This window comes from Manacus candei, unplaced genomic scaffold (assembly GCF_025592945.1).
Source record: "Manacus candei isolate 608988 ecotype Guabito, Panama unplaced genomic scaffold, ASM2559294v1 h1tg000023l, whole genome shotgun sequence".
Taxonomy (NCBI): domain Eukaryota; kingdom Metazoa; phylum Chordata; class Aves; order Passeriformes; family Pipridae; genus Manacus; species Manacus candei.
The window spans coordinates 24,706,369-24,732,806 of record NW_026138071.1 but is presented as its reverse complement, the minus strand read 5'-3'; the positions used below and the strand labels follow the sequence as shown (position 1 = coordinate 24,732,806).

Here is a 26,438-nt window from a genome sequence, read left to right as displayed (position 1 = left end):
ATGCTGAGGGAAGGGTTCAAAGGAATTGTGTATGCAGTCCAAGTGTTTTCCAGAAAAAGTTGGACCTTGGGCTAGTAACTGAGTTCAAAGCCATGACAAAGTGAGTGGCAGGTGACTGATGCCACCATTTTACATAGTCATAGGTCTCTAGCTGATGCTGGAGCTGATGAAAAGAATGTCTTTAGCTTCAATGAATATTAAAAGCAGATCTGTGCCCAATTCACCAGTCTCATAACCCATACTCAGAAAACCCCAACTCAATCTCTCTAGTTAATTAACACGATTTGTTATCAGGTAGAAATGTGATTCCTGGGAGGTGCATAATCACCACATGTGTTTCCTGCTGCAAGAAAGAAAAGTGTATGCATACCCCAATGTCTCCAGAAAGCTTGAATGGAAAAACCCTTTCGTGTCAGAAGTTTATTTTTATTGGTAAAATATTAAATAATATACAGAATTAAAAACTGCACTTACACTTCTGAGAAGAAATAATTCTTGGACAAATTATATGCTTGTTCCTGAGATTCCCTACATTTATTCCAGTAGCTGTGCACTCAAGACAGTACAAACCTTTATAATATAATCCTTTTCACAAAGTATTACAAAGTTTCTGCAGCTTCTTTATTTATACACACATACGGACTCCCACTCTCACATGGCTGTACAACACTCACACAGGTACAGAGTACACACATACAGATGTGCAACCATATGTATGCATGTATACTAAGAAGAAAATAAAAATAACAACAAGTCCCATAGTTCAGTCTATAACGGCAAAACATTTTTAGCAGAGAGATACAGGTTTACATTAGGGTTGCTCACATGCACCACTGTCATGGGGATCGTTTCTGAACTCCTTTTATAAGAGCATGTTCCAATGAGCACATAAAGAAATGGGACGATTCCCAGCGTCTTCACTGCCTTTTGGAAAGAACTCTGATTTCATATTTTTAGTTGCTATTTTTTTTTAATTTAAAAGATTCCTCGATCTGAGCTCAGAACATCTATCACAGAACGAGAAAATCGTTAACCTGGGAGAGAAGGGGTTATTTGCCAGATTACTCACCCGGCTTTCTTTAGGAAAACAGCATTAAAACGGGCAGTGTATGAGCCAGGGAAGATGCAAACAGATCAGACCCACAGCCTGAGCCTACGTTCCCTAAACGGTGCTGCCTTGCTCTGATCCCACTGCCCCAGTGTGGTCCCCGTTTGCAGGAGGACCCAAACCACCCCCAGAGGGGTTCCACAATTTGGCCCAAGGACCGTGACCCCGTGGGCACCACGGCAGTCACCCACCCAATGCGTGTTTCCTCTTGATCTCAAACACAAGGGTCTGGGAGATTATTTTGGCAATCAATCAGAAGGGGATACAGTCTCTTCACCTTTGTTATTATTAAAAAGAAATCTCTTAAATACAAATTTAAAAGACAAAAGTGGCTACTGTGCATGCGCAGTAACTGCCTTTCGAAGAAATCTCAAGGGGATTTTATTATTTTTTTTTTTATTACGTACCTAAATACATATTTACAGAACGGCGGCTTCGGTCTACTGGGGAGGAAAAAGGCATTAAAAATACACTATATATAAATATGTATGATATGTAAAACAAGTCCCATCTAAACTTATATAAGACAAGGACAACTCTAAAGAAGCTTTTCTGGTCTCTCAGGTAGATAAAGGACATGAGTCCTGTAATTCTTACACAGGCAAATCTCTCCCATTACAGTAAATGGCAGTTTTGCCCTAGCTAAGAGATTAGGTCTAATCCAAAATCCATCATCAAAGTCAACAGAAGTCTCCACTGACTGGCTTTTGGATCAGACCAAAAAATCTTTTTATTTTTTCTTGTTTTTAATAAACATCAATATTAAGTGCTTTTCTTAAAAAGAAAGCTGCAATTAGAAAAGAAGAGGAAGGAGGAGGCAAGAACAAGTATGTCCTTAATTCTGGATGTGGATGTGTTTCAATGCCAAATAAAAGCAGGAGGTAAGTTATGGGCTTTAGCCTAAATTTACAGTTCCTCATGTTTTGTCAGTCACGATATGAATTTACTCGAACCATACCTTTGAATGCATTTAAGACAGAGCCTTTTGTTTCACTGATTTGTGTGGACTGAGGAAGGAACACAGAAACCACTGTACACTAATAAGACGTCAGGGAAAATATTGCACTTGAACAGAAAATTTGCCCAAAAAGGTGGTTTTCTTGGTGATTTTTGTTTTTAAAACTAATATAAGCAAATCATCCATGTCTGCAATGAGCACGTTTAGAAAGCAGGATCCAAGAATGAAGCATAAGAAGAAAATTTGGGGTTGGTAACCCCCACCCTGGAATACAACAGTAGTAAAACTTTTTTTAAAGCATTTTCTTCCAACAGGAAAAAAAAATTGACCTTTTTTTTTTTTTTACTTTACAGTTTTAAATTTTTCTAAACATTTGCATTAAAAGTTTCCAGTTTCTCATAAAAAGATACACATTTTAGGAAAAAAAAAAAACAAACAGAAAATAAAACCAACTAAAAAGGAAGGCAAATATACAGTATTATAATTACATCACTGTGGAGTCATCTTGAAGGTACCCTAGGTCTTTAAAGTGTTACAAAGAGTATGTACCTTATTTTTTTTTCTCAAATCAACTAGTTTTTTTTTTTTCTTTTTCCTGTTTTTAATAAAAAACTACACTTGAGTACAAAAATATGTAAACAGACTGTACAGCCAATGAACAAAAAACCCCCCCAAAAAACAACCCCCCCAAGCCCCTAGACAGCCCAAAGCTACAGGAGATAAGAGCAGGCCCAGACTTAAAGCTCCAAGAAGGAAAAGGGGGAAAGAGAAAAGCATGGAAAGCCAGAGGAGACTGCTACATGGCGGAGGAAGTGAACGTGTTCAAGCTCTGAGGACACTTGACAATTCGTCAAATAATTGATCACAGTTTCAGAATCCAAACGACTACAAAAATAACCAAAGAAGTCCTTCCCTTGTTACAGTGTGTTCAGGAACGAACATCCATTTCCAGTAAGCAACGTCAAATCCCAGTAAGTGCATAGTAGGGATTCAGTGACCTCTACCCCTGCAAGAAGCTTTTCGTGCTCGATGTCACTTGAGGTAAAATTAAATGGCCCGGTTTACTGCAAACTGGCTCCGCTGTGCCCATAACAGAGTCATGCTCCCCACCACGCCTTGCGGGAGGCATCCATATTTCATCCCTGACTGGTAGTACAGACCAGAGACTGCCGGTACCCACGTACCGCCGAGTGCCAGGGATTAAGGCTGCTACACAAAAGTAAGGGAATGGGGAACGCACCTTCAACGCTGACAACAGAGACCTGCCCAGAGCTGCTGTGCTGCACCCACTGCCCTGATCCCACAAACCACGGTAATGGTTCAACACAGTTAACTGCAAGGCTCCTGTGCACTTCCAGATCTCACTGAGGGGATGGCAGGAGGCTGATCGTGCTCAAATGTTTTCCTGGGCGGCAGTGCAGTTGCCTAAATCAACATTGCCAGAGGAAGGAAGCATCAGGCCCAGCTTTGGGTCAGGCTGCTCCCTTTCTCCCACAGTGTCCACATGATACGAGCCCCTCTGAAGACATGATTTGATGAACTTCATTGTCATTCACTCTTGAAATACTTCACGTACTGCCAGTAAATACATCACAGTATTTTTATTTTTTTTGCAACTGTAAATAATATTGGGGTTTACTACAGCTTTGTTAAAATGGTCATTTCTGTCCACTAATTACTTAGGTCCCAAGATTTGTATGAAAAGGAGAAGTTTTCACAGAAGGAGAGAGACAGCTGAGGATCCAAGTGAGCATAACGATAACCACCTTTCCAAAGGCTGGAAGTGAACAGGAACTGGGAATGCTTGCCTGTATGATCAACTGGGAAGCTAGGTGAACTAAACAGAGACCATTTTTATTGTTTTCCTGGCATGTTAAGCATGCAGCATGGCAAAGCCTTAGCACACCCCTCCTTCTGACTATCCTCTGGTCAATTCAGACCCTTGGTGGAGAAGAACACAAGCAGCCCCTTCAGGCATGGTTGTAGGAGGTCAGATTAGAAACCCATGATGTTCTCCTTTGCTTAAACCTCAGAACACATCAACGGGATACAAGAGAATCTATTTACTATGAAGCAAGTCCTGCCTCTTTTCTACCTAATTCCTCCCCTCCCCTTCCCTGTGAGTGCCTCGGGCCCAGACCCCCCAGAGCAGTGCTAAGGAGCTGGCACTGGGCTGCCACCAGGCTCAGGCTCTCACCAAAAACATGCTGGCCCAGCCACCTTCCCCACGGCAGGCTCCACACCTCGGCTGTGCCAGCACTCAGCCACTGCATCTATGCAGGGTGAATAATTAGACCTGAAACTAGGTCACCAACCTGCCAGGAAAGTACTGAAACACCGCGCTCGTCGCCGCAGCGATGAATGAATCCAGCGGACGAACCCCCTTAACAACTTCAACTGATGGGCTTCTCTCATCTCTAAGCCAATTATTGGGGTGGCAGCAGCCTGACAGGCAACCTTGCAAACCACTTCCCATGGGCTCACCGCATTTCTTTTTCCAGGTTGAAGCAAGTAGCAGGTGCTTATAAGTCTGCTCCTGTTCCTAAGTGGGAACTTTAAAGGAGAGAAAAGTCCACTTCCAAGTGTGCTTCATTTAAAGCTCTGAGGGGGAGAAAACAGGAGACGTTGCCCTGGCGCTCCACAGCACACGGTGCAGCCGGGGGCTCCCACGGCAGGTCTTGGCATCGCGCTGGGGATGCTGTGCCGGCTGGGACCAGCTCCCAGACCAGCTCTGGCTGGACAGCTGGAATGCAGTTTGCTAGAGTAGTTTTCAGCCCTTCCCTCTCCTAAAAGCCAGCTGACTCCAGGAAATCTCACAGCAAAGTACCAGCTCCTCTCTCCGGGTCAAGCTGCCAAGGAGGGTGCAGAGCAGGAGGAGAAGGGATGTTTCCTTTGGGTTGGTTTTTGCCGTGCATTCTGAAAGGGTACGGGAGGATATCATGAACAACATCATGATCTCCCAAAATGCATTTGGAAAAGGCACATATACAATAAAGCATATATCTAACTATACAATACCATATATATATATATTTATATATTTATAAATATACTTTCTCAAGCTCTCCAGCTGCCCCAGACCATAGGCCATTCCTACCATCCATTTTTGTTTTTAAAAGCTTGTGAGCCAAGCTAAGACTTCTAGTGGTAAATTTCTAGTGGCAAAGCCAATTCCATCACACTTTCCCTGAAATCCCACTCTGACTTTAGGTGATTCTGGTATCAGTGCAGCTTCCTTTCTCCCTCCTCATTACATTATAATCACAGCAAGAGTTAAAGAAAGGAATTTATCCAGCAAAGGAACTGTATTATTGTAGCTCCTGTCCTTGGCTGAAATAAGCACCTTTGCCTCAATTATCTCCAGTTTCTTTCTGGAAGAAGGAGTGTCTGTTGTCTGGCTTCTTTCAAATCTGAGCAAGTGAGCTCAGGTCCTGGACAACAGCAATAATGTCCCATTAAAGGCCAGTTTTGAAGGGTTTGATTTAATTACTGACCTCCTGCCTGACAACACAAATTTAGGAATGCCCTTGTAAACAGAAGGAAATTTGGAAACTCTTACAATTGAGAATTTCTTCGCCTTGTAGTAAACATACTTTAGGTCCACATGGCTATTTTGTGAGCTGGGTCCTCGCATTGCAGAAACTCGCCCCATTAAAAACCAGGCCAATTAGCCAATTTAGATTCTTTCTCCCTAATACAGAATGATACAGGTTGATGCCTAGACACCTTCACATCACAGCATGGATGAAAGCACTTTTTAAGGAGATTAAAGTTGTTTTAATCTCATAAGTTACTGAGGGAAGAGCTGGCTTTACTGAAAAATGCTATATATTTTGATGTGCACTCCTAACCGATTGCAAAGAGAGGTGGCTGTAAAATTCATCAGCCATAACTGCAGATATATAGATAATGCCCTTTGCTCCAAGGCTGTGGATCACACCAGGAACAGAACAAGCAGTCACACTTCTACTTCAATTATTAGGCTTGTAATCCTCTAAACTGAGGCAGAACCTTGCCATTTTTGATGTAAAAGAAGCAGAGGGGTTTACTGGCAGGGATGTGCACAGAAATGACCTTTTTTAAAAATTATTTTTAATGAAAATGAGGAATGCTCACAGGAAGGCAAGTCTAGATTTGCAAATGCGTGTTTTTAACTGGAAACTTGATTCCAAGAATTTCAGAAGAGTCCGATAAAAACCAGTCAGGTTCGATTTCCAACACCAAATACTCAGAATAAATGGATGTGCAGGCCAAAGATTAGCTACTGAAATTCCGAGTACACTGTGAATGACTAACGAACTTGTCAAAAGTCAAGAGCTTTTCTTAGAAGTCTGCAGTGAGCAAGCAAGAGAAAAACCCAAAGAAATCTCTGCGACCCCATTTTGCACACTTCTGTGAAGGGACAAACTGTGTTACATAAAACTCTCCAATAATTTTCAGCAGGAATTAAATTCTTAAGTACGTGTTAATCCAAAATTTTGTTCAAAATTTGAACTAGAATTCAAACTTTCTCCTTTTCCTAGCTCTAGGTTGAAAATCTTTAATGAATATTCAGAAAAGGACACTGATAATAAAAATGAACATAAAATTCTCCAAAAAACGTAGGTTTTGGAAGATAACTCCCCAGTGCCTCCCCAGTTCACTATGCCCGTGACACCAGGACATATAGATCTCACTTGCTACCCTTAGAACAAGAAGCTGGGCTTAGCTGAACCAGCGAGCCTCCCCATCTGATCCCTTAAACATCTACAGAATACACCCTACAGGAGGTATCAATGAGTCATCAGTGAACCAAAGTGCACACTAACTGCAGATACAATTACAGCCAACTTCTTTGTGGATACACAAGAGATTTTCTGCCTTTCCCGTATTCCGGTGCTTTACCAAACAAAGGCAGAAATTTTTAACACTTTTTCCCTAGCGCTAACTATTCCAAGAAACCATAGCCCATGTTTTTTCACTGACCACAGAGGGGAAAATGGAGTGTTGCCCCCAGAGAACGAAAGGAATTGCTGGCAACCCTTTTCTCTGGCTTGGGCATGTGTCTTTCTGGAGGCCCAGACAAGCCCAGCAACCTTGAGGCCCAGCACCTTCCTCTTTGCGCCTTGTTCTTAAAAGACCTTTCCTGTCTCGGCAAATCACAACCACTTTTTTCTTTCTTTTCAGAATTTCCAGGCAAATCCTGATGCAAAACACGGCCAGCCACCTCCTAAGCCAACCTTCCTAGCTGCAGAGAATCAGTCATAGAGAATAAAAGTGATGCCCTCCGGCGTTTCTCTGCTTTTCTCCTGCACAAACTCCTTTCACTACACCAGGCACAAGACAATGAGAATGGTCTGGAGGATGGCAGTGGCTCATTTGCCTGAGTTTCCTCTACATTAGGATGAAGAAGGAAGGAGGGGGAGGAACCCAACGACACTAAGAACAATGTTGGGAATAGATCTTTAAATCTGTCTCTCCAAAGCCTGTATATTCCCAGCCTTGATAGCTCTCACATTACACAAGATGACATTTCTCTCCATATTCTAATTAATAGGCTACTGCAAGACTTTACCAGCTAATACTTAATAGCATTGCAGTGCTGGGAAGCAGTCATCAGGTAATCTGGCCATGATCTACTGTATCCTTTCTAAACACAGGTTCTAGCTGCCAAGAATGTCACCATAAAAAGATTTCAATCAATACCACTCAGCTCCTACTTTCAAATGCTCCAGGTCTAGGAAGAAAAGAAGAAAAAAAACCTGGTACCCTCAAAACGAACAGCAAACTGGCATACACATGGAGTGCACAGATTGAAGGGAGCAGATGGAAATTCATTATGGCCTGATCTTGCTCTCTCTTTTATACTTTAGTAACTTTATACTTTGGAAAAGGTCTCCCCAGGCGCATGGAGACCGTGTGCACAGAGGGGGTTAAACCCATGCAGATCTTTCCATTCTCAAGCTGTGCTCTTGTTGCCAAACAACAACATTTCAATTGTGATTGGTACAAACAGTTGGGTTTCAATGGCAATCTGTCCTGTAGGTTTAAGCCCAGCTTTTACTGATGCAACTTGCTGGGTGGTTGCTGGCTTTGTTATTTACAGGGAGAGAAAGAAAGGAAACAAAACAGATCAGTGGACTTTTTTTTTCTTGTCCAGTCTGTGGGTCAAGGACTTGCTCTGGAGTGTGTTTCTCCATTTGTTTTCGCCACAGTGAAATTAATATATTAGGAATAAAAATGAAATCTGCAAATCCAAATCAACGCACGGCACCTGCATCTCCACTTATCGCTTTCTGAAAAAGTAGGGAAGGTCATATGCATCCTGTTGATGTGAAAGGCTTCTGTGCTCTCCAGCAAAATCTGCTGACACTTGCACCCCTAAATTAAAGCACAATTGATGACTTAGAAACAAAAGGAAATCACCGGTTCAGCAAATTAGCAAATAAGATGTCAAAAGGAGAAAAACCAGTCAAGGCTCAGATCCTGATGTAGCTGAAGGAGTTGGGGCAGTTCCATTGAATTCAATGGAGCTAAGAGGATTAATGCTGGCCAAGGATCTGGCTCCCATCACTTTCCCAGCTGCAAGTCTTAGTTTAGGCTGTTTCCAAGAGGTTAATACTGTGATAATAGAATGAGAAAGTATTTACATAATTATATATCTATATATACCTATATTTAAAGAACATGTTTTTACTAGTACTTTTGTCATTTTAAAATCCATCATTTCAAACCGAAATTATTTCAGAAGAGCAGCAGAACCTCTTGAGTAAACTACAGACTCTCACCCACTCCTAGGCCACTTACTGTCCTAAAAGCAAGTTTAAATGTTATTCCTAAATGCTCTCTCTTAAAAGTTAGGTCTCTTAGAAGCCAGTGAGACAACACATAGGCATGGAGTAACAGAATACAAACAATCCTAAAAAAGGTGCTTCATAAGTTAAGGAAAATAATAATACAAAGCCTCAGACTCACCACAGAAGGCCCTCAGACTTATGAAACTAAACTGCTGTAATGTAGTACAGTGTTAAGACATACATTTCCTTTTTTTTTTGCTTTTTTTTATAATTTATTTACATTCTAGAGGGGCAATACACACTGAACCCAGGAAAACAGCTCTCCCTTGAAAGTAACTTTGATTCATGCTCCTAACTCCCTAACAGTTTTGCTTTAAAAATAATTGTTCATTCCGCAGAATAAAGCTCTCCCCCTCTTCTCCAGCCACCAAGACCCCGCACAGTAACTACACGTTAGAAAAACACTCTCCTCTGAAATGTTTCTACCTATTCCTCTGAAATTGTAAATGAGTGGCATCTTGTTGGGACTTGAAAGCACCTAGAAGGGTTGAGTGATATCCCAAAATAGGACATGGTGTACAAGTGACTGAGACAGACACGGACTGCCTTCCAATTCCCACAGAAAGCGACGCAGGTCACTCCCCAGAAAGTGATGGCAACAACAAACCCCTCTTTTATCCCTTCCCTTCCTTCTTTCTATTCTTAAGCTGGGCAGAGCAAATGAGGTTGGGTCCACAAAAAAATAAGGTTAATAATAATAATTAAACAACAGCAACAACAACAACAGCAACAACAACAAAATAGGCGTTTCAATGTCCGAGGAAAAGTGGGATTGTAAGTGCAGTATTTCTTCATGTGCAGTTCTTCTACTTCATACGAGTCCCCTTTGGATGAGAAGGCCTAGCGGAATGTGTGCTCCCCTCGGACTATGTGCGACGAGAACTCATAGCGGTCCTGGCTCCGGTAGCCACAGATGTTGCACTCTAGAGGGTCCCGGTAGCCGTGGCAGCCCATGTGGATGGTGTACATGACATGGTCCAGGAAAAGGACCCGACAGTGCTCGCACTTGAAAGCCCTAATCTGCTCCCCTTCTCCGTTGATCACCTTGTAGATATCCTTTAAAGAGCCCTTAGAAGCTTTTGTGACATCCAAAGCCTTGGTGTCCTCCTTCATATAAGCCGGGCTTGGCTTTCTCTTGGGATTTAAGGCAGAGTTTCCTTGGTAGGACTGGCGGTCATCGTGGCTGCTCTCTGAGTCAGTAGAATCCAGGCAGCTATTGCTGGGGGAGCCCTCTCTATCCTGGGTTCGACTCTTTGGTCTGATGAGGGAGATCGGGCCATCCATGTTGTTGTCGTGACTGTCGGCTGTTTCCCTGCTGATGGGCCTCTCTATCCTGTTGGGATGATAGACCTGAGCGTAAGCTGAGCTGATGACCGGCGCCACCTCTGCAATTGTGCTTGGTGTGTGCTGCATCAGGGGGTGAAGTGCCTCAGCTCCAAGGTAGGTGATTGCATTGTTGATGGCTTGGTCCATCATGTGAGACTGCATCAGCTCAGCCTCCTTCTCATAGGTTAGGTTCATATCAAAGGGGATGTCTGGATAGCCAAATCTCATGAGCTTTTCACCTACGAGATAAGAGAAAAGCATGAGGAAAATCAATGCAATCCCTCCAACGTGTCACTTAAAAGGGGTAGAGAGGGACGGAAAACCCCTGACCTGGGGTGAAATTATTCCAGAGTCTAAACTTAATCTTCTGCTTGTTTACTAACCTCCTGCAAAGCTCCTGTCCTGGGATGGGTAAAACAGCAACCTCACCAACAGCTTTTTTTTGTTTTATTCCAGGTGATGCATGCAGCTGCAGTGACTTCCAGAGCAATTCCAAACCTTTCACTGTGCCTGACTGCGCTCGTGCTTTAAGTTGGGAAACACAAGTTTACTGGCAGATAATGGGACTGAAATACTGAGGTCAATAAGGTCTGACAGTTGATGCCATTAGACATACTCTCCCCAAAATTCAAGGGAGCAGTACCACATACCTCCTACAGTCCAAGGCGCATCATACCTACCTTACAACAGGGCTGCCTAGTGAGAAACCAAAACAACAGGTACAGGGGGTTGTTATGGTGCTGCCTTTAGAGCCACAATATGTAAATCCTTTAGCCAGTGGAAAAAAATGTAAAATGACTGCAGGTAGCCAAGAGCGGAGCAAGTTTCAGGAGCACTGGAGGCTGATCTTTCTAGTTTCCCCCCCTTCAAATAAAAGATTCTATCCTTTTTGGACTGAGCAAAAAACACACACACACACACACACACAGACTTCCCTTCCCAGTGTCTATTTAGGCAAGAAAACAAATAGAGAAACCACATGTATAGCTTTTGGTAAAAGGCAAAAGCACCGTTCATTGACACAGGCTAAATAAATACATAATGATGCTGAAGCTGGCTGATTCTTCACTGTGTGAATCCAAATTCACATCCCTGTAACCTTTTAACATCAATGGCATTACAGATGTGTGCAACCAGAACCACATGCTGGTACATTATGGCAGTCACAGGGCAGCATGTTACATCTCACAGCTCTCCTTGTAAGAAGCTCTCCACTACTTACACATCAGGGCTCAGCACAACTGCTTTTCCAGTGATGGCTTTGGAGTGGCTGTACAAGGAAAGTTTCATGTAATAACTTCTTTTTAAATAGAAAAGGTTATATGTATGTGATACAAGATGTACGTGCTCATGGGTGTTCACACATACAAATATTAGCTGGTTGTTCACTTTTAAAGGCGATTTTATGAAGTCTGATAAATTTTGGTTGGTTTCTATTGTCTTTGTTACTTCATTGCCTCGGTACATAAAACCAGATTTTTTTTCAATAGTGTAAGTTAATAAATTCAAGGAGTTGCTACTTACAACTGGTCTGGCTATCCAAGAATTAAATTACTCAAGAATATTCTATCACCTTTTGCCAAAATTGCTTGGAACGCAATGTGTATAAAACACCATAAGAAACAGAACTGTAATCCAAAATCTCTTCCAAACTGCATTAGTACATTTCGACACAGCTATCACTCCACATTTCATTTTTGACTGTAACAATTCAGTCCACTCAGTGTGACTTATGCTAAAGTGATGCATATAGAACAGCCATGTAATCCTTAGAGATGATGCATCACTTCTGCTTGGGAACTTAGCCCTGATTAGCGAGGTAATTAAATATAAGTCTAAAGTGAAGCACATTAATATTCTTACTCTCTTCAGCAGTACTGTTCACATGCTTTCAAGTGGACCAACTGTTCCAATTGTGTACCTCACAACCTTTCCCTGCTACAACGATGCTCTAGGTAATCTAACGTGACCTGTGGATGATTCTTGCCATCACACCTCTTTTCATGTTTCTGCTGTGCTCTGGCAGTCTGTGATGGCTGTCCTGCTGCAGATGGGATGGGCAGCTCTGAAACAGGACAAGGTTCCAGCCTCCCAGGAAACAGTGCAGCTCCTTCCCAGGTGGGGCCAAAGTGGGACCGGAGGACAGCTCCAGGAGGCATTTGGTGTCTTTGTCACAGTGGAAGAAAGCAATGAAAATGGAAATGGTCCCTGTCACCTGCTGTGGCCATTCCCATGCTTGAATAAAGACATGGATCTGCTGAGGGTCTGATTCAGCCAAGAAAGACACTGTCAGTTCTTTGCAGGCTGTAGAGATCAAGAAATATTATCTATCCTTTATGGACTACTTGGATAAACGAGGCAAACCTTATTTTGATTCCTTTTATCATCCATGTTTAGTTACTCCAGCACAGACAGCAGAGAAAGCTGTAAATTGCCAGTGACCTGAATTATTTATTCCTTTAATTATGATCCAGTTCCAAAGATCTCAGAGCCTTAGAAATGGAGCATGACATAAAAAAATAAAATAAATGATGACATTGGAAGGAACCAGCAAATATGAGCTCAGAAGCTGGACAAACAGTCCAACAAACCACTACAGTGTGGTTTCCAAATTAAATTCCTCTTTAGCCAAATCTATACTTAAAAATAACTAATCGGACTAATTATTCCGAATTTTCATGTAAAACTATGTTCAAATTCTATTTATTCTTGACCTACATTAGTGAAGTAGATGAAGAAACAGTCTCTCATGTCAGTCTCTCATATGACATTCAAATAACCCTCAAAGCAGGTATTTGAAGCCAGATCAAAGCACACAGACATAGCTGTCCTGTGATACCTGCAGTCCATCTCATCAAGTAGCTAAAGCCGCTGCAGCACTGGACACTTGGGAGAAAGCTGCAAAAAATCCTGGAGAAAGCCATTACAGAATTAACCCCTGGCTAAATTTCTCCCTGACTCCCATTAAGTGGAAGCTGACTGTAATTTTGATGTTGGTTGATCTTCATCTGTTCTGAGATGCCTGTGTATTTTTAATTTTTACTCTAACAACCATGGTCTTATTGTAAGCCACATAAATGTCTTGTTTTGCATCCTGCCAGTTCTTAACCTCAGTGACACTGTGAGAGCAAGCACCACATTCAAACTGAAAATACATGAATCTGCTCCACATGATCAGCCTGAAGATGTCTGCTTTTAATTTAACTGGTGTCTGCCTCTCCCTCATTGAACGAGAGGCAAAAAGAAGTAATCAGACCCCTGCACTTCATAAGTTATACTTTCTGCCTCCACTGTTTCAACAGGTTTGGTAAGACTACTACCTCAACAGCAGATACATAACCACATCTCTCACACAGAAATTAATTCTATTTGCTGTATGCTGTTTCCTTTCCTCCTCAAAATTTAGCCAGAGTAGAGACTGTGGTCCATAACCACGGTCCCTTGGAGATTGCTGATCAGAAAGAGCAGTAAAGCATTGATAGATGTAGCATGCAAAGATTTTAGCTTATGCTTACATGACCTTCTCATAAACACCATTAAGTTGTTTTGGACAAGTGCCATACTTGCAGTATGCACAGGAAAATTTCCTGCAAGCAAGAGAACCATTAACAAGTTCTTCCTGATGGAGCTGAACAATATTTCATTGGGGAGAAAAAAGGGAAGAAAAGTGAGGTCATGGTGGAAAAAAAAAAAGGCAGCAAAGTGAAGACTGCTGTTATTCAACTCAAACACTGTGATGTCATTAAAGATCAGAAAAGGCAGAAAAATATGATCTAGTAAGTATGACAGAGGACACTTTTTCTCCTACAGCTAGATCTGGATAAAAAACTGAAACCTGGAATTCCTAGTCCCGGAAAAATGGAATACCAAAATAATCTGTTAGACCTGTAGGCAAAACATGTTTATCTAACAAGACAGTATAACCTGCTGAAGAGAATAATAATGTGCATCTCTCAGGCAAGGATTTCCCATCAGTAAATTTACCTCTGAAGACAACAACAACAGATGGTCAATGGCGCATGAGTGGACAAGCAAAATAACTTTTCTGGTCTGAAAAAAACCCTACCATCTACAGCTTCCAAACACTGATTCAATTTATACCATCCAAACAGTGGCTTGCCTCAGTTGTGAGGTATCCTGGTCATGAGCAAGCTGCACTGCTTATGGGAGCAGTGTATGCTGGGTATGCCAGGAGTTTAGGGAGGGCAGTAAGATCTCTAGCCCTCCCGGATCTGGTCTCCAGCCCTGCACAGATAACCTCTGTGAGGCACTGCAAACACAGCTCTGTTCCGTGGACAAACTGGGAGAAAAAAGAGTGAGAGGTGTGAACTGCCCTTCTTCCTTTTGAGGCTGTAAGGTCTCCGAGGTTCAGAAGCACCAGCTGAAGTGTCAGCGTGTTTAACTCCTGCCCCTGGTGATCCCAGCCCGCAGGAACCCATAGAGCTTGCTGAAACACCACCAGGGAAACCTGCTGTGGGGCCAAGTTTACCAGCTCATAAACCTGTATGTGGCTTGTCAGTAGAGCAGTGCTCCCATTTCCACCCTCTTCAACCCCAGCTGTTGTCAAAGTAGTAAATTAAATGAGAGTATAAATCCTGCAGTTCTTATCAGCTATACAGCACTTCATTTCAGACCACTTTTAAAGACAACAGTCCAAGAAATAAGCTTTCCTCTCAGAACTAACAACATAGGAAACACTGATGTCTCCCAGCATTCCTCATGTGGGTTGGATCATTCCTGACCCAACCTCAGCTCAGCACTGATATTTGGGCATGGTCAGCTGACCGAGAGCAGCCAGGTCAGTGTGTCAGCCCCGCAGGTGAGCTGCTGCATGCTGTTGGCCCCCTGCTATTCCAAACCCTGTAGGTTAGTTACAACCACCATCAGTGGTGATTTAACAAATCCATCTGAATCTGCATTTAGCTGAGGGGCAAAAACTTCTCTAAATGGCTCTGTTAATTGCTTACATTCTCTGATCTTCTCTGTAAGTGCCTTCAGAATGAGGATGTGACACCCTGATGTTCTGTGTGACTGTCCTTCCAGGGAGTGAGCATGGAAAACACCTATTACATGACTTTAGAGTCTGGCAGCATACACTTACCCCAAATAATTCTCTGTTCCAGCTTCCCTCCTAAGAAGTTTAGCACTGCTTCAGTAGCAGTAAAAAGAAGCTTTAAGTTACAGCTCAAACCAAGTAAAATTCTCCACACTGTCTCCTGTTACAAGCTGAGTAATTTTAATATGTCAAGACACAAAGCAAAATATGAATTCTGGGCCTATGATTCTAAATCTGATAACCAAAAGCCATCCAATGCTGTTTCATATTCATGCATTAGTAAGTTTATTGTGTGCAGAGTGCTGCACTTGGAGCAAGCACTTCTTCCAACACAAGGGATGCAATTTACTTCCTCATGCCAGTATTATCAGACCAGTTGTTGCCAACTCTTAGGAATTTAATACATCTTGAGATACTTGTTTGTTTTTTTAACACATATAGAGACAGATAATTATATGACAGTCTTAGCTTGCTGGGTTTTTTTTGCTGGAGCAAGGAGAGGGAAGATGACAAGTTTAAATCTCAAAAGGGTCAGAGAAAAGTTTTTTTAAAAAAACAAAACAGCCTAAGATAAAAGCTCAAGGTCTTCTACAGCATTTGCATGATACCAGGGGCCTAATTTTTGAATTTTCTGGGTTGGTAAAATTACTTCAATGATTTTCAGGATTTCTTGCTGTCATTTAACCCTCTCCATTGTTATCTCACAATCAAGTTCCAAGAGTGCTACTACTTTCCCCTTGTTCTTTTGGCTATTACAAATAACAAGTTGCCTACACCTCCACACTAAAAATAACAAAAGGCATATTTCCAGCTTACCCACAAACTTCTGTGGGGTGGAGCTTTTACGCTTTCCCATGTTGCTTGTCAGCTTCTCTATAACAGCAGGTCTCTCAAAAGGCACCACAGAAATATTGTTGTCCATCACAGGCTCTTGTTCCTTACAATCTTCCATAGGAGGTACTACATAAAACCAAAAAATCATATCAGACAGGTCTGGTCCACACTTCACAGACAACACAAATCATTTGAGCTCTGCTGACTGTGCAACAATTGCAACACAACATAAAGCAAGGTGCAAGAACACACTGGGCATCAAGACAGCAATCACTTGTAAGCAGAACCACATTGACAAAACACCTCTCATTGGGACCATCTTATTTAGCAGAAACCCAACTTTATTAAAGGACTTGTTTTGTTATGGACACTCAAGATCCCCAGAGAGGAGGGGACACTTCTGAAAACTCACTCTGTAGATGACATTTTGTGTTATTTCCCCTTCCATATGGTCACCTGTAGCCAATGTAAATGTTTAGTTATCATTCTTTGTGTATTCCATTAACTTCACACTTATCATACAGAATACCTACTCTTATTATTACTTTTTTGCACTAATCTCAATGATTAAAAATCACACAAGACATCAACAAGCTGTGTTTCCTGGGCCTGTCTGTGTGTTCCCTAAGACAAGTCTTCTCAAATGAAGGATCAGTTTGCTAAAGCATGTTTCCTCTTTCTACATGTGAGAATGTAAAATCAACACACACTGTACTGGAATTACGGGATTAACATCACATGGAAAGCCCCTTCAAAATCAGATGTAGAAACTATCAATTTTTGATTAATATTTTATCCCCTCAAACACAGATCTAGCAACCTGTGAATGGAGGTTTTCTGCATCTGTCTTACCACTTTTTTTGGAATCTGCAGGGATCATTCCTGTGCTAACCACAGTGAGGGAATGCTCACACATTGTCTTTGAGACAACAACAAGAAATCAATGACCCCTTCTGACTTTACTCATTTTCCTCTTCCTCACTTGTTGGGTTAGGGAATAAGGTGTTGGAGCAAAAGTATAGGAATTGCACAGGCTTCTGACCAGGGTAGTGACTCATACAGGGTTTTATGCCACTGGGGTCAGAGCTATTCCCCAAGTGCCGACAAAGTGCTCTGTTTTTGTTGAACATCCTCTTATAAACACCAAGAAGGGTCAGTGGTACCAGACTAGGGATCAGGCCCAGAGAGTCATAGAATCATAGAATCATAGAATCATAGAATTAGCTGGGTTGGAAGGGACCTCCAAGATCATCAAGTCCAACCCTTGATCCACTACCACCACGGTTACGAGACCATGGCACTGAGTGCCAAGACATTTGCAATATATACCAAGTGTGATTCCACCTACAGCTCTGCTCTGCTGCTGTGAATGGGATACCTGGCCTAACTGTCCTGCAGTCATCTTCAGAAAGTGGTAAGAGAAACTTGACAAGTGTCAGCCACTATTCCATGTGCTAATGGTTTGGTTGAGACACAACAAAATTATTTGAGGTGAAGAATGTGTGGCAGAGAAACAGAAACTGTGATGATATGGCACAGAGTTCCTACAGTTTGTAAACTGAGAGCACCCCATTGCATTCCCTGTATTAGATCAACCTTCCAGTGAAGTCATGGGTAATGCAGAGGTAGTAGAGAAGGACTCACACCCATGTGTTCTGCCAGACCTCCTCCTGTCTCTCACCAAAGCAGCCTTTTGTGTGACAGGCACATTCTCCCAGAGACAGTGCCATAAATGAACACCACCAGCCTACTTCCCTCCCATGTAACCATACCACCTTCAGGATCCTGACATGGAGCAATCACTCCCCTGTTCTTAAACACTCAGCTGTTTGCTAGCACATAATATACGAAAAATGGGGTGTTAAAAGCCTTGTCTCTGCCTTCTTTCTAGTAAGGAAGAGCAAATACCAGGCAATTACAAAACATAGTATCTGCTCAGGTGAACTTCTCAATTCAGACATTTGTAATAAGAAAACATGGCAATTTATTCATTTAATTCCATTTGTGCCTCTGCTGCTATGGAAAGCTGAGTACTTTGAGGCTTGGAATCTACCATATGCTATAAAATGATTTACTCTGCTGCTTTTTTACTTGTACAGGATGCTCCTCCTGAGAAACACAATGGTTTTTCATTTACAAGGCAGTCCTGCTGGCATCCCTGAAAGGGAGGAAAAAAACCCATAAATATGAAATGAATCTAATGTTGCAACAAAATGGGATGCAGTGTTCAAGTGACCTAATTAATACCCAATGCAGACTGGGAGGTTTGGAATACTTTAATAGCTAAGGGTAAAGTTTTAAGGTTAATTAAATACTGTGCTTGGTCAGGAGCAATCTGCACTACTCAAGTATTTACGAAGGAGATTTGGGAAGAAAGGGAAGATTATGTGTGCTGATTTTCACTGGGAACTGGATCTGACTGTCCTTTGGCTTACCCAAACTCAGTGTATGCATGCACACGCACGCATGAAACCCTGGCTGCTCACTCACTGCCATGGGCCAGGTTCACCTGAGTGACACTTCAAAGATTTCCAGCCCTTGGAAAGGGACAGGACACAGGAGGCTGGTGGTGTGGTAGGGAGGTGCTCTAAATCCCTCCTAGGAACACAAGCTCAAAGCATGTTGGCTTTGCAGGAATGCACTTATCCACAAAACCACTCGAAACCTCCTGACTAGTTTCACTGCCACCTGAATAAGCCCCAAATGTAACGACATCTGTAGGGTCTCATAACAATTAAGTAATAATTAAATAATTCTACTGCTGGGCATATGTGTGTAAAATTTCCTGCACAGAATTTGAAACCTTTCTTCCATGAAAAATGAATAGTGCTAAAAAAGACATCTGTTCTTCTCTAAGTCAGGCAAAAATCCTACTCGGACTCCTTTTAAAAGTAAAATCATCATGAGTAAAAGCATTTTCTTTTCTACCTTTCATGCTGCAGGCACTTTTTCCCACCTCAGAACTCAAGTCTCTAATCCGGGGCATGGCTCTTTTGCAACAGAATCAATGAATCACACCAATATTTGTGTTACGATGGGAATAAGTTAGCAGAACGTGTTTTGTTATGCAGATTTCCTGGGAGAAGGGAGAGAGGGAAATGGTCCAGTTTCTGAAACCATTTAAATGACAGGCAAAACTGGACCAAACAGGTGAGATGTCACATTTTAGAAACCCAAAGCTTTAAGCTAAGGAGCACATTGTCAAATCTAGGTACATTAATTTTAATTTCAATTTTAGAAGGTATACAAATAAAGGAAAAATAGCTCAGCTTGCATCACTTTTGTTTTGTTTTGAAGGAGAAAACAGAATAAAAAAGGGGAAAACCAAACCAATCAAACACAACCACCAGTTCTCACCAATCAGCTGCTCTGTGGTAGAAGCTCATGTATACACATTTACTCAGCAGTAAATGCAATTCCTTTTTTGTTGTAGTTCATCGTACGTCATAGTGGGAGCAACCAAAGAACAGCTGGCAGGTCATAACTAGCTTGGAGCAACTCATTTTACACTGAGAACTTACAGACTCAGCTCAGGAAGACTTTTTTTATTCCACAAATCAAGCTTCACGAAAAGCCCATGAAACATACTCCATGAGTATGTTTTTGTTCAGGGATGCTCTTAAGCAGCTATCAGGGTGTGCTTCTGGATTGCCCATGAAAACATTCACTATCCCTAACACCGTAAATATTCTCAATAGCAGTGAACATGAAATGTTTCTAAGTCCAAACTCTCAATTCACAAACCTCTACAGTCCTCAGAACAAAGTCTTTCTTTTGCTGATGATACTGGTCTTTCAATCATACAGCTCAAAGTGACTATCTTTGAGTTTTTCCTTCTTAATTTGTAAAAAACCACATGAACTTTTAAAAAAGTTAATGTCATTCCAATGAGGAAAGAACAAGGGGGGGGAGGGGGGAAAGAAGTAAAAAAATTACCCAGTGTGTGTTTTGCTGATAAATACTTTTGTGTGCAAACACCAGACACTGGGCTAAGTCTCAGCTGGTATAAATTAGTATTACTCCATCAACCTCAATTTCCTTTCTGAAGCTCACAATATTGCTATTTAAAAGAAGTGTGTGTGTGCAGAGAAATGACAGGAAATATTCCCATGGACCCTGGTGTGAAGTCTCCTGTGGGACCAGCATTTTAACGATGTTTTAAGCAACCATGTAAGAGGGAAAGACACAAGGCCATTGTGTGTTTTCTGTGGAGCTGGCCTCTGAGTCTCACACAGCCCAGGGCTGGGCTTCTTTCTCTTCCTCCCGAAAAGAGCATCCTTCTCCATCCCACCAGAAGAATTTCCCTGGACTTTTTGCTCTGTGGAGGTGGAGAAGAACGCATAACTGGGTGTAAACCATCGCTAGCCTTCAACATTTCTCCCTCTTCGTTCCTGCAAAGGTCACGTTCTTGGCATTCAGAAACTGTCCCTTTTGTCACCCCCAATACGCCGCTAGCCAGGAGACCGCAGACTAATTTCTCCCTCCAGGGCCAGCACTGCTCAGCTGAAAATTGCCAACAACCAAGTCATGGGAGCTCTCTTGCAGCATCTGTCCTGCTGAGCAGGGAACAGGACCACAAGGAGGGGCAGCTCAGCAAGCAACTGGCACCCCACAAGAGGATGGAGTGAGACGCAGAGACTTGCACATTCCTACCCACACAACAAAACCAGCCCTTCTGCCCCTCCTCTTGCTTCCCCTTGTGCCTTTAGTCAGGTGATATAGCCATCTGCAAGGCAGAGATAATTGAAATTAAAGGACTGATCAGGCCACGGTGAAAGCACCCATGTCTGTAACATGCCTACAAACTGATCATCTTGAGTACAATGCTTGAAAAAAATCCAAACCAAGTATTTGGAAAGAGAGTCCGGAAAACTCAGCCCCAATGGGATGCAAAATAAACCAGTGATCAAAATCTCCAAAGCATACTCTCAGTCGTCCTCAAGAATATCATTTCAATGTGTGACATGGGAGAGAAGGAAATTAATACATTTTTTCAGGGTTATTCTAAGACTCAGTTTTAAGCTGAGTAATCATTTCTGTACTCTTCTCTGGTGCCTTTACAGTCCCAGGGGAAAGGACTTTGCTGCAGAGCTCTACAGGTTGGTGCTCGTGACTCTCATGCTGAGCTTCATGGGTGGGAGCAATGCTGGGATGAGAAGTGAGATTTACTACTGGTCCCAGTTGAATATGGAGCTCCCTGTTGCTGCCTGTCCTCACTGTGCCCTCACTGAACAGCAAAATGAAGACAGCAGATCAAACATCCCCTTAAACATTCACCAGGGGAGGCACAGACATATTTGCCCGGAGGAGAAAGAGGCACTAGTTGAATTCAAAGTGCTGTTTTAAGCTAATTTTGTTGAGAAAAGTGAAGTGGTTGTGTGAACATTTCTATTTTAAGCCCAAGCAAAGTCAGTCAGGCTGTAAAGAAAAGAACTGTCCCGCATGGGGTTTGCACTGGTTTAACTTCAGTTGGTAGAAAAATCAATGCAAGGTCAGCCACTGCAGCTTCTTTGGGGAGACAAGGTTAAAGACTTGCCCCTCTTGTCATGGTATTAGGCAGCTCAGAAAAAGCTCTGGATTTTCTCAGAAATCTATCAACAAGAGTAAACCTAATTTTAACAAATAATTGAATAATAAACCCAGACGTTGAGTGGAATTTGGGAAGCTCCTCCACAACGTGGTCTCAAACCTCCTGGCTGTCATAGCTATATCAGCCTACTGTTATTCCCTAAGGAAAGGCTGCCTGAAGTCATCACCTCCCTGGTTAACTAGACAGGCACACCTTTGTAGCATGAAGAGTGTGTATTTTGTTGGAATGAACTCAGTGGTTCAACTCCTTCTAAGTGCTCCAAGAGACCAATTCCACAACAGGTACCTTCAAATAGCAAAGCCCTGAAATCAGCCTGCCTACTGGCCAGCATAAAGCCACCTCAGGCAGATAATCACCGACTTCAACATCTTTAAAGTCACCCATGACATTTTAAATGTTGATTTTAGTCTCCAGGGTGTCTATGAAGAGAGCAATTACTTAATAGAGTTGTATGAATATTTTGGCAATGACTACTAAATATATTTAAAATACCATTATAGGAGTAAATTGTTCATGGAGAAGTACTATTTAAAATATTTTGGAGATTTTTGTCACCAAAATATAGCCTGTATTAGCAATGCTGAATAGATTTTATTTCAGCTTGGATTTTCAGGTTTTTAGAAAAGATCTTTCAGAACTTTTACAGAATTACTTTCCATATGAAGCCATATGACTCCACTCAACAATGAAAAGCAAAATGGAAAAAAGTGGAAGTGGTATTTTGCCTTTTCATTCACCCACAATCTAACTGGTTTGGGTATTCTTAGGTATACGATAATTTTTAATCAATATGGAAAATGTACAATTTTAATATTTTCTGAACAGTATGAAATTTTAAACACTTCAAGTACCAAACATCTAAAGACAACTTTTAAAAGTAAAGAGATTATCAGTTTCAGAAGAGTTTATGAAACACTAATTTTGAATTAAATTGTAACCATTTTTGGACAGCTACCATTTAGCATTTAGTGCTACAGATTAAGCCTTCAACCCTGCAATCTGAGGCATTATGCTCATTATCCATACTAATAGCTCCAGAAATTTCTGAAAACAAATTCACAGAGTTTGACATTTCTTGCTTTCAACAATCTTTTGGCAATCTTCAGTCCTTATGTATATTAACACATGCAGTGTTAGTTAACATATTAATACTAGCACATGTAAATGCATACAAACATTTTTTGGTTATAATTACTTTCAACAACTCTATCGAATTCCATTCTGCTCTAGCGATTTTTGCATCTATCCCTCCCTTCTCTGGAGGGATAACATAATATTACAGAAAGTAGAAATAATGACTTCTGAATACCTTCACCATCCTTATAATTATCACTCACTATCAGAAAGGAGTGGGAAGGGAATCACACATTTTACACATGGCTTCGGCCCCCAACATAAGAAGGATGTGCACCTGTTGGACTGAGTCATGAAGATGCACTGAGGGTTTGAACACCTCTGATACAGAGACAGGCTGAGAGGGCTGGGGTTGCTCAGCCTGCAGAAGAGAAGGCCCCAGGAGGACTTCCAGTGTCTAAAGGGGCTGCAAGAGAGCTGGAGAAGGACTTGGGACAGGGGTAGGGAGAGACAAGACAAGAGGGAATGGCTTTGCACTGACAGAGGGCAGGGTTAGATGGGATATTGGGATGAAATTCTTCCCTGTGAGAGTGGTGAGGCCCTGGCACAGGTTGCCCAGAGAACCTGTGGCTGCCCCACCCCTGGAAGTGTTCAAGGCCAGGCTGGATGGGGCCTGGAGCAGCCTGGTCTAGTGGAAGGTGTCCCTGGCCATGGCAGGGGTTTGTAGCTACATGATCTCTAAGGTCTCTTTCATCCCAAACTATTCTATGATTCTATGACATGACTTTTAGGGTAATTTTGCTCAGGTGACTTTGCTTCATTTTCGTCTCTGTATATTTTTACGTACTAAAAAGCTAAATACTGACAACACAAAATCAGCAAAAACGTTGCTGTTAAACTGGACAGAGTGAGGATTTTAGCCCATCTTTTCTCCTTCTGCCTATCTGCATATAAACAATCTCTAAATTGGAAACGATACGAAGACGAAAGGAAGGAAGAAAAACAAGACGGAAAAAAACCCACAAGAGATGCTCCAAGTCCAAGTGCCCTCAGCAGACGGTTTGCACCCACCATGGTGACTCATGACCTGCCCAGCAGCCTCCATACTGACATTCTGCAGATAGTTGTGGCAGCGTTCCTTGTGCTCCTCCAGCGAACTGCGCTGCTTGTAGCTCCGGCCGCAGTAGTTGCACTTGTGAGGCTTCCCCACTGCGGAAAGAATGAGAGCATGGGGTCAAATCCACTGCAACCCGCTTCTGCAACCAGAAAAACTCTCACCTTTGCCACAAACAACTCTCTTGTGGTGGAAAGACACCTAAGAAAGGTTACTGGAGTCCCAGGCCTTTTCCCCGGCCCTGTTTTCCCACCGCACACACCTCCTCCCACCCGCCGGGTACTTTGCCCCATCCGTTTTTCACACTCAGGCGCTGTATCAGCAGAAGGAAAAGGAGGCGGACTTGGTTGCAAAGCAAATAAACAGATGCTGAGAGGGGAAAAAATACCAGCCAGCTGAATCACACCCCAGCACTGCCTGCGTGTCACCAAGTCTCGTGGGAAAGAAACTTCTGACATATTTTGCCCATGGCATGAATAAAAACGAGCTGCCCCAGTGGCCTAATTCTTCTCCCAATCATGGGGAAACCCATTACATGGCCCAGAGGAGTTCTTTCACTGAGAAAACTTTGCCAAAACTACTAAGGGAAGGTTAGAAAATAAACAGAAAGTAACTTTGGTAACTGCACTGTTACACGTCACAACTGAGCAACCACCAGTAATTCAGAGACCAGATAATATTGAATATATATAATATAAATCTATATACATCTAAACATATACACATAAAAATATAAAAGCCACGTACAATTAAAATCAAGCCAGATGAATGCAAGACATAACTCCAGTTTTAAATATTTTTTTTGTTTTGCTCAGCAGCATTATGCACAAATGGCAAATGCTTCTTAATACATGCAAAACCTGGCACCAAAATCTCATAAATTATATCCTTTTCATAGCATGTCATTAAGAAACCACAAGAATGGCCTAGCCCAAGGCCAGAAAGCTAGCCAGAAGGTATTTTGCCAAGCGGTGCTAATAAAGGCTTTTAATATAATTTAAACTTGTAGAACATGAACATTTATCCTTTAATAACTAAAGAGCTATTAAGTTAGTGCTACAAGTCTAGTAAAACACCATTGGCTGTGAATTTCAGAGCTGGCTGAGGGATGGGGAAGGTCAAACTTCTCCCAGAGTTTTGAAAATCTTCGGTAAGAATTTTAGTTTCTGGCAAAAGAAATTGAGAACATCCTCTGTTGGATAATATTCATGTTTCTATTGGGTTTGTCCCAATACTGAAAGCTTTTCACAGTCATTTACTTAATGAAATCTGAGCTGTACTAATTGCAGCCAAACTGCACCGTCACCCCTGGGAAGGGAAAACGCAGGGGAAGCCGTGGGGAGGACAGCTGCAGTCAAGAAGAAGCTGGGTAGAGGGTTCCTGGTGCTGAGGCTGGAGCCCCAAACATGGAAAACCTGGAGTTAGGGCAATTCCCTGGGCCATCTGCAGGACCAGCACATGCCACATCACCCTGTGATGGAAGATGAAGAAGCCTGAGCCTGAGGAACCAGAGCTGGTCCAACAGTTTCACATGGTTTTATCTCAGAAAAAAAGGGATTTGATGAAATGAACATGCTTGCAGAAAGCTTCAGTTTTTCCCAAGGAGTTTGTATGTGCAGTTCAGTGACACAACCAAGTCTTCCACCAGGGGAAAAAAAAAAAAGCTGTTTTTAATAAGTATCAAAACTGTGGATTTTTCTATTTGGAGATAAGGCTTATCCTCAAGAAAGTGTGTCTCAGACTAAAGAGTCGTTGTGGCCTTTATTTTACTTTGCTCACTTGCTTACACTGTTGCCATAACTGATGCTGGTAATGGAAACCTCAGTGGAGGCCCCAGCGTGAGGCTCATTATCATTCCCAGAATAAATGCCCTTGATGTGAATGATCTGGATCAAGCCCCAGCTCTTAAACATAAGCCAGTCAGCTCATTCTGGAGGCACCTTTAGGAAAACTCACTGGAGGCTCCCTAGGATGGAAAGACTTTTCTAATCACCATTACAACGCTTCATCATGCATCTAGATGGCATCAATGTCTGTCAGTCTGATGCCCTCATTAGAAGCTAATATGGTGTCTAATAAAAAAAAAATCCAGTGCAGTGGAAGGGATTATGTTAACTGAGCTGAACCAGTTTGGCCACACCAGGTTATCAAGCAATTTAGATAAACTGTAAGACACAAAGGAAAGGGATGATTGCTTGCAGCTATTCAAGGAAGACATAATTAATTAAATTATTATCACTTAACACAGAAATATTCTGCTACAAGCTCACATTACAGAAAAATAATTGATTCAACAATCAAAAAAGAGGTTCTATTAGACCTCTTCAAATGGTTGCTCCCTGCATTGCAACCATTTCAGTAACTATTCACACACAACATGGCAGAGCTTTTCCAGTAATATCTAGGATGGTCATCTACCTAAATTCCATCAAATTTCAAGGTTAATAGAGATGATAAAAGCTAATGATAAAGGCATGATTTTTACAGGCAATATGGGATTTGAGGAACATAATTCCCCAAGGAAAGAAATCGTCCCAGCACA

At 42.0% G+C, this 26,438-nt stretch overlaps 1 protein-coding gene across 6 annotated transcripts in view; it reads right to left on the bottom strand.

The window, feature by feature from the left end:
* Positions 1–410: 410 nt before the first annotated feature.
* Positions 411–26,438, bottom strand: part of IKZF2 (IKAROS family zinc finger 2) — a 119,155-nt gene continuing 93,127 nt past the window's right edge. For 4 of the 6 annotated variants that reach the window (XM_051786784.1, XM_051786789.1, XM_051786787.1 and 1 more), the window contains 3 exons: positions 23,806–23,991; positions 16,101–16,244; positions 411–10,467 (listed from right to left, as the gene is read on the bottom strand). In XM_051786784.1, the coding sequence (XP_051642744.1) occupies positions 9,743–10,467; positions 16,101–16,244; positions 23,806–23,991 (1,055 nt within the window). In that variant the 3' untranslated portion in view covers positions 411–9,742. The remainder of the gene's footprint in view (positions 10,468–16,100; positions 16,245–23,805; positions 23,992–26,438) is intronic. The other 2 variants (XM_051786786.1, XM_051786788.1) reach the window with 1 other exon arrangement.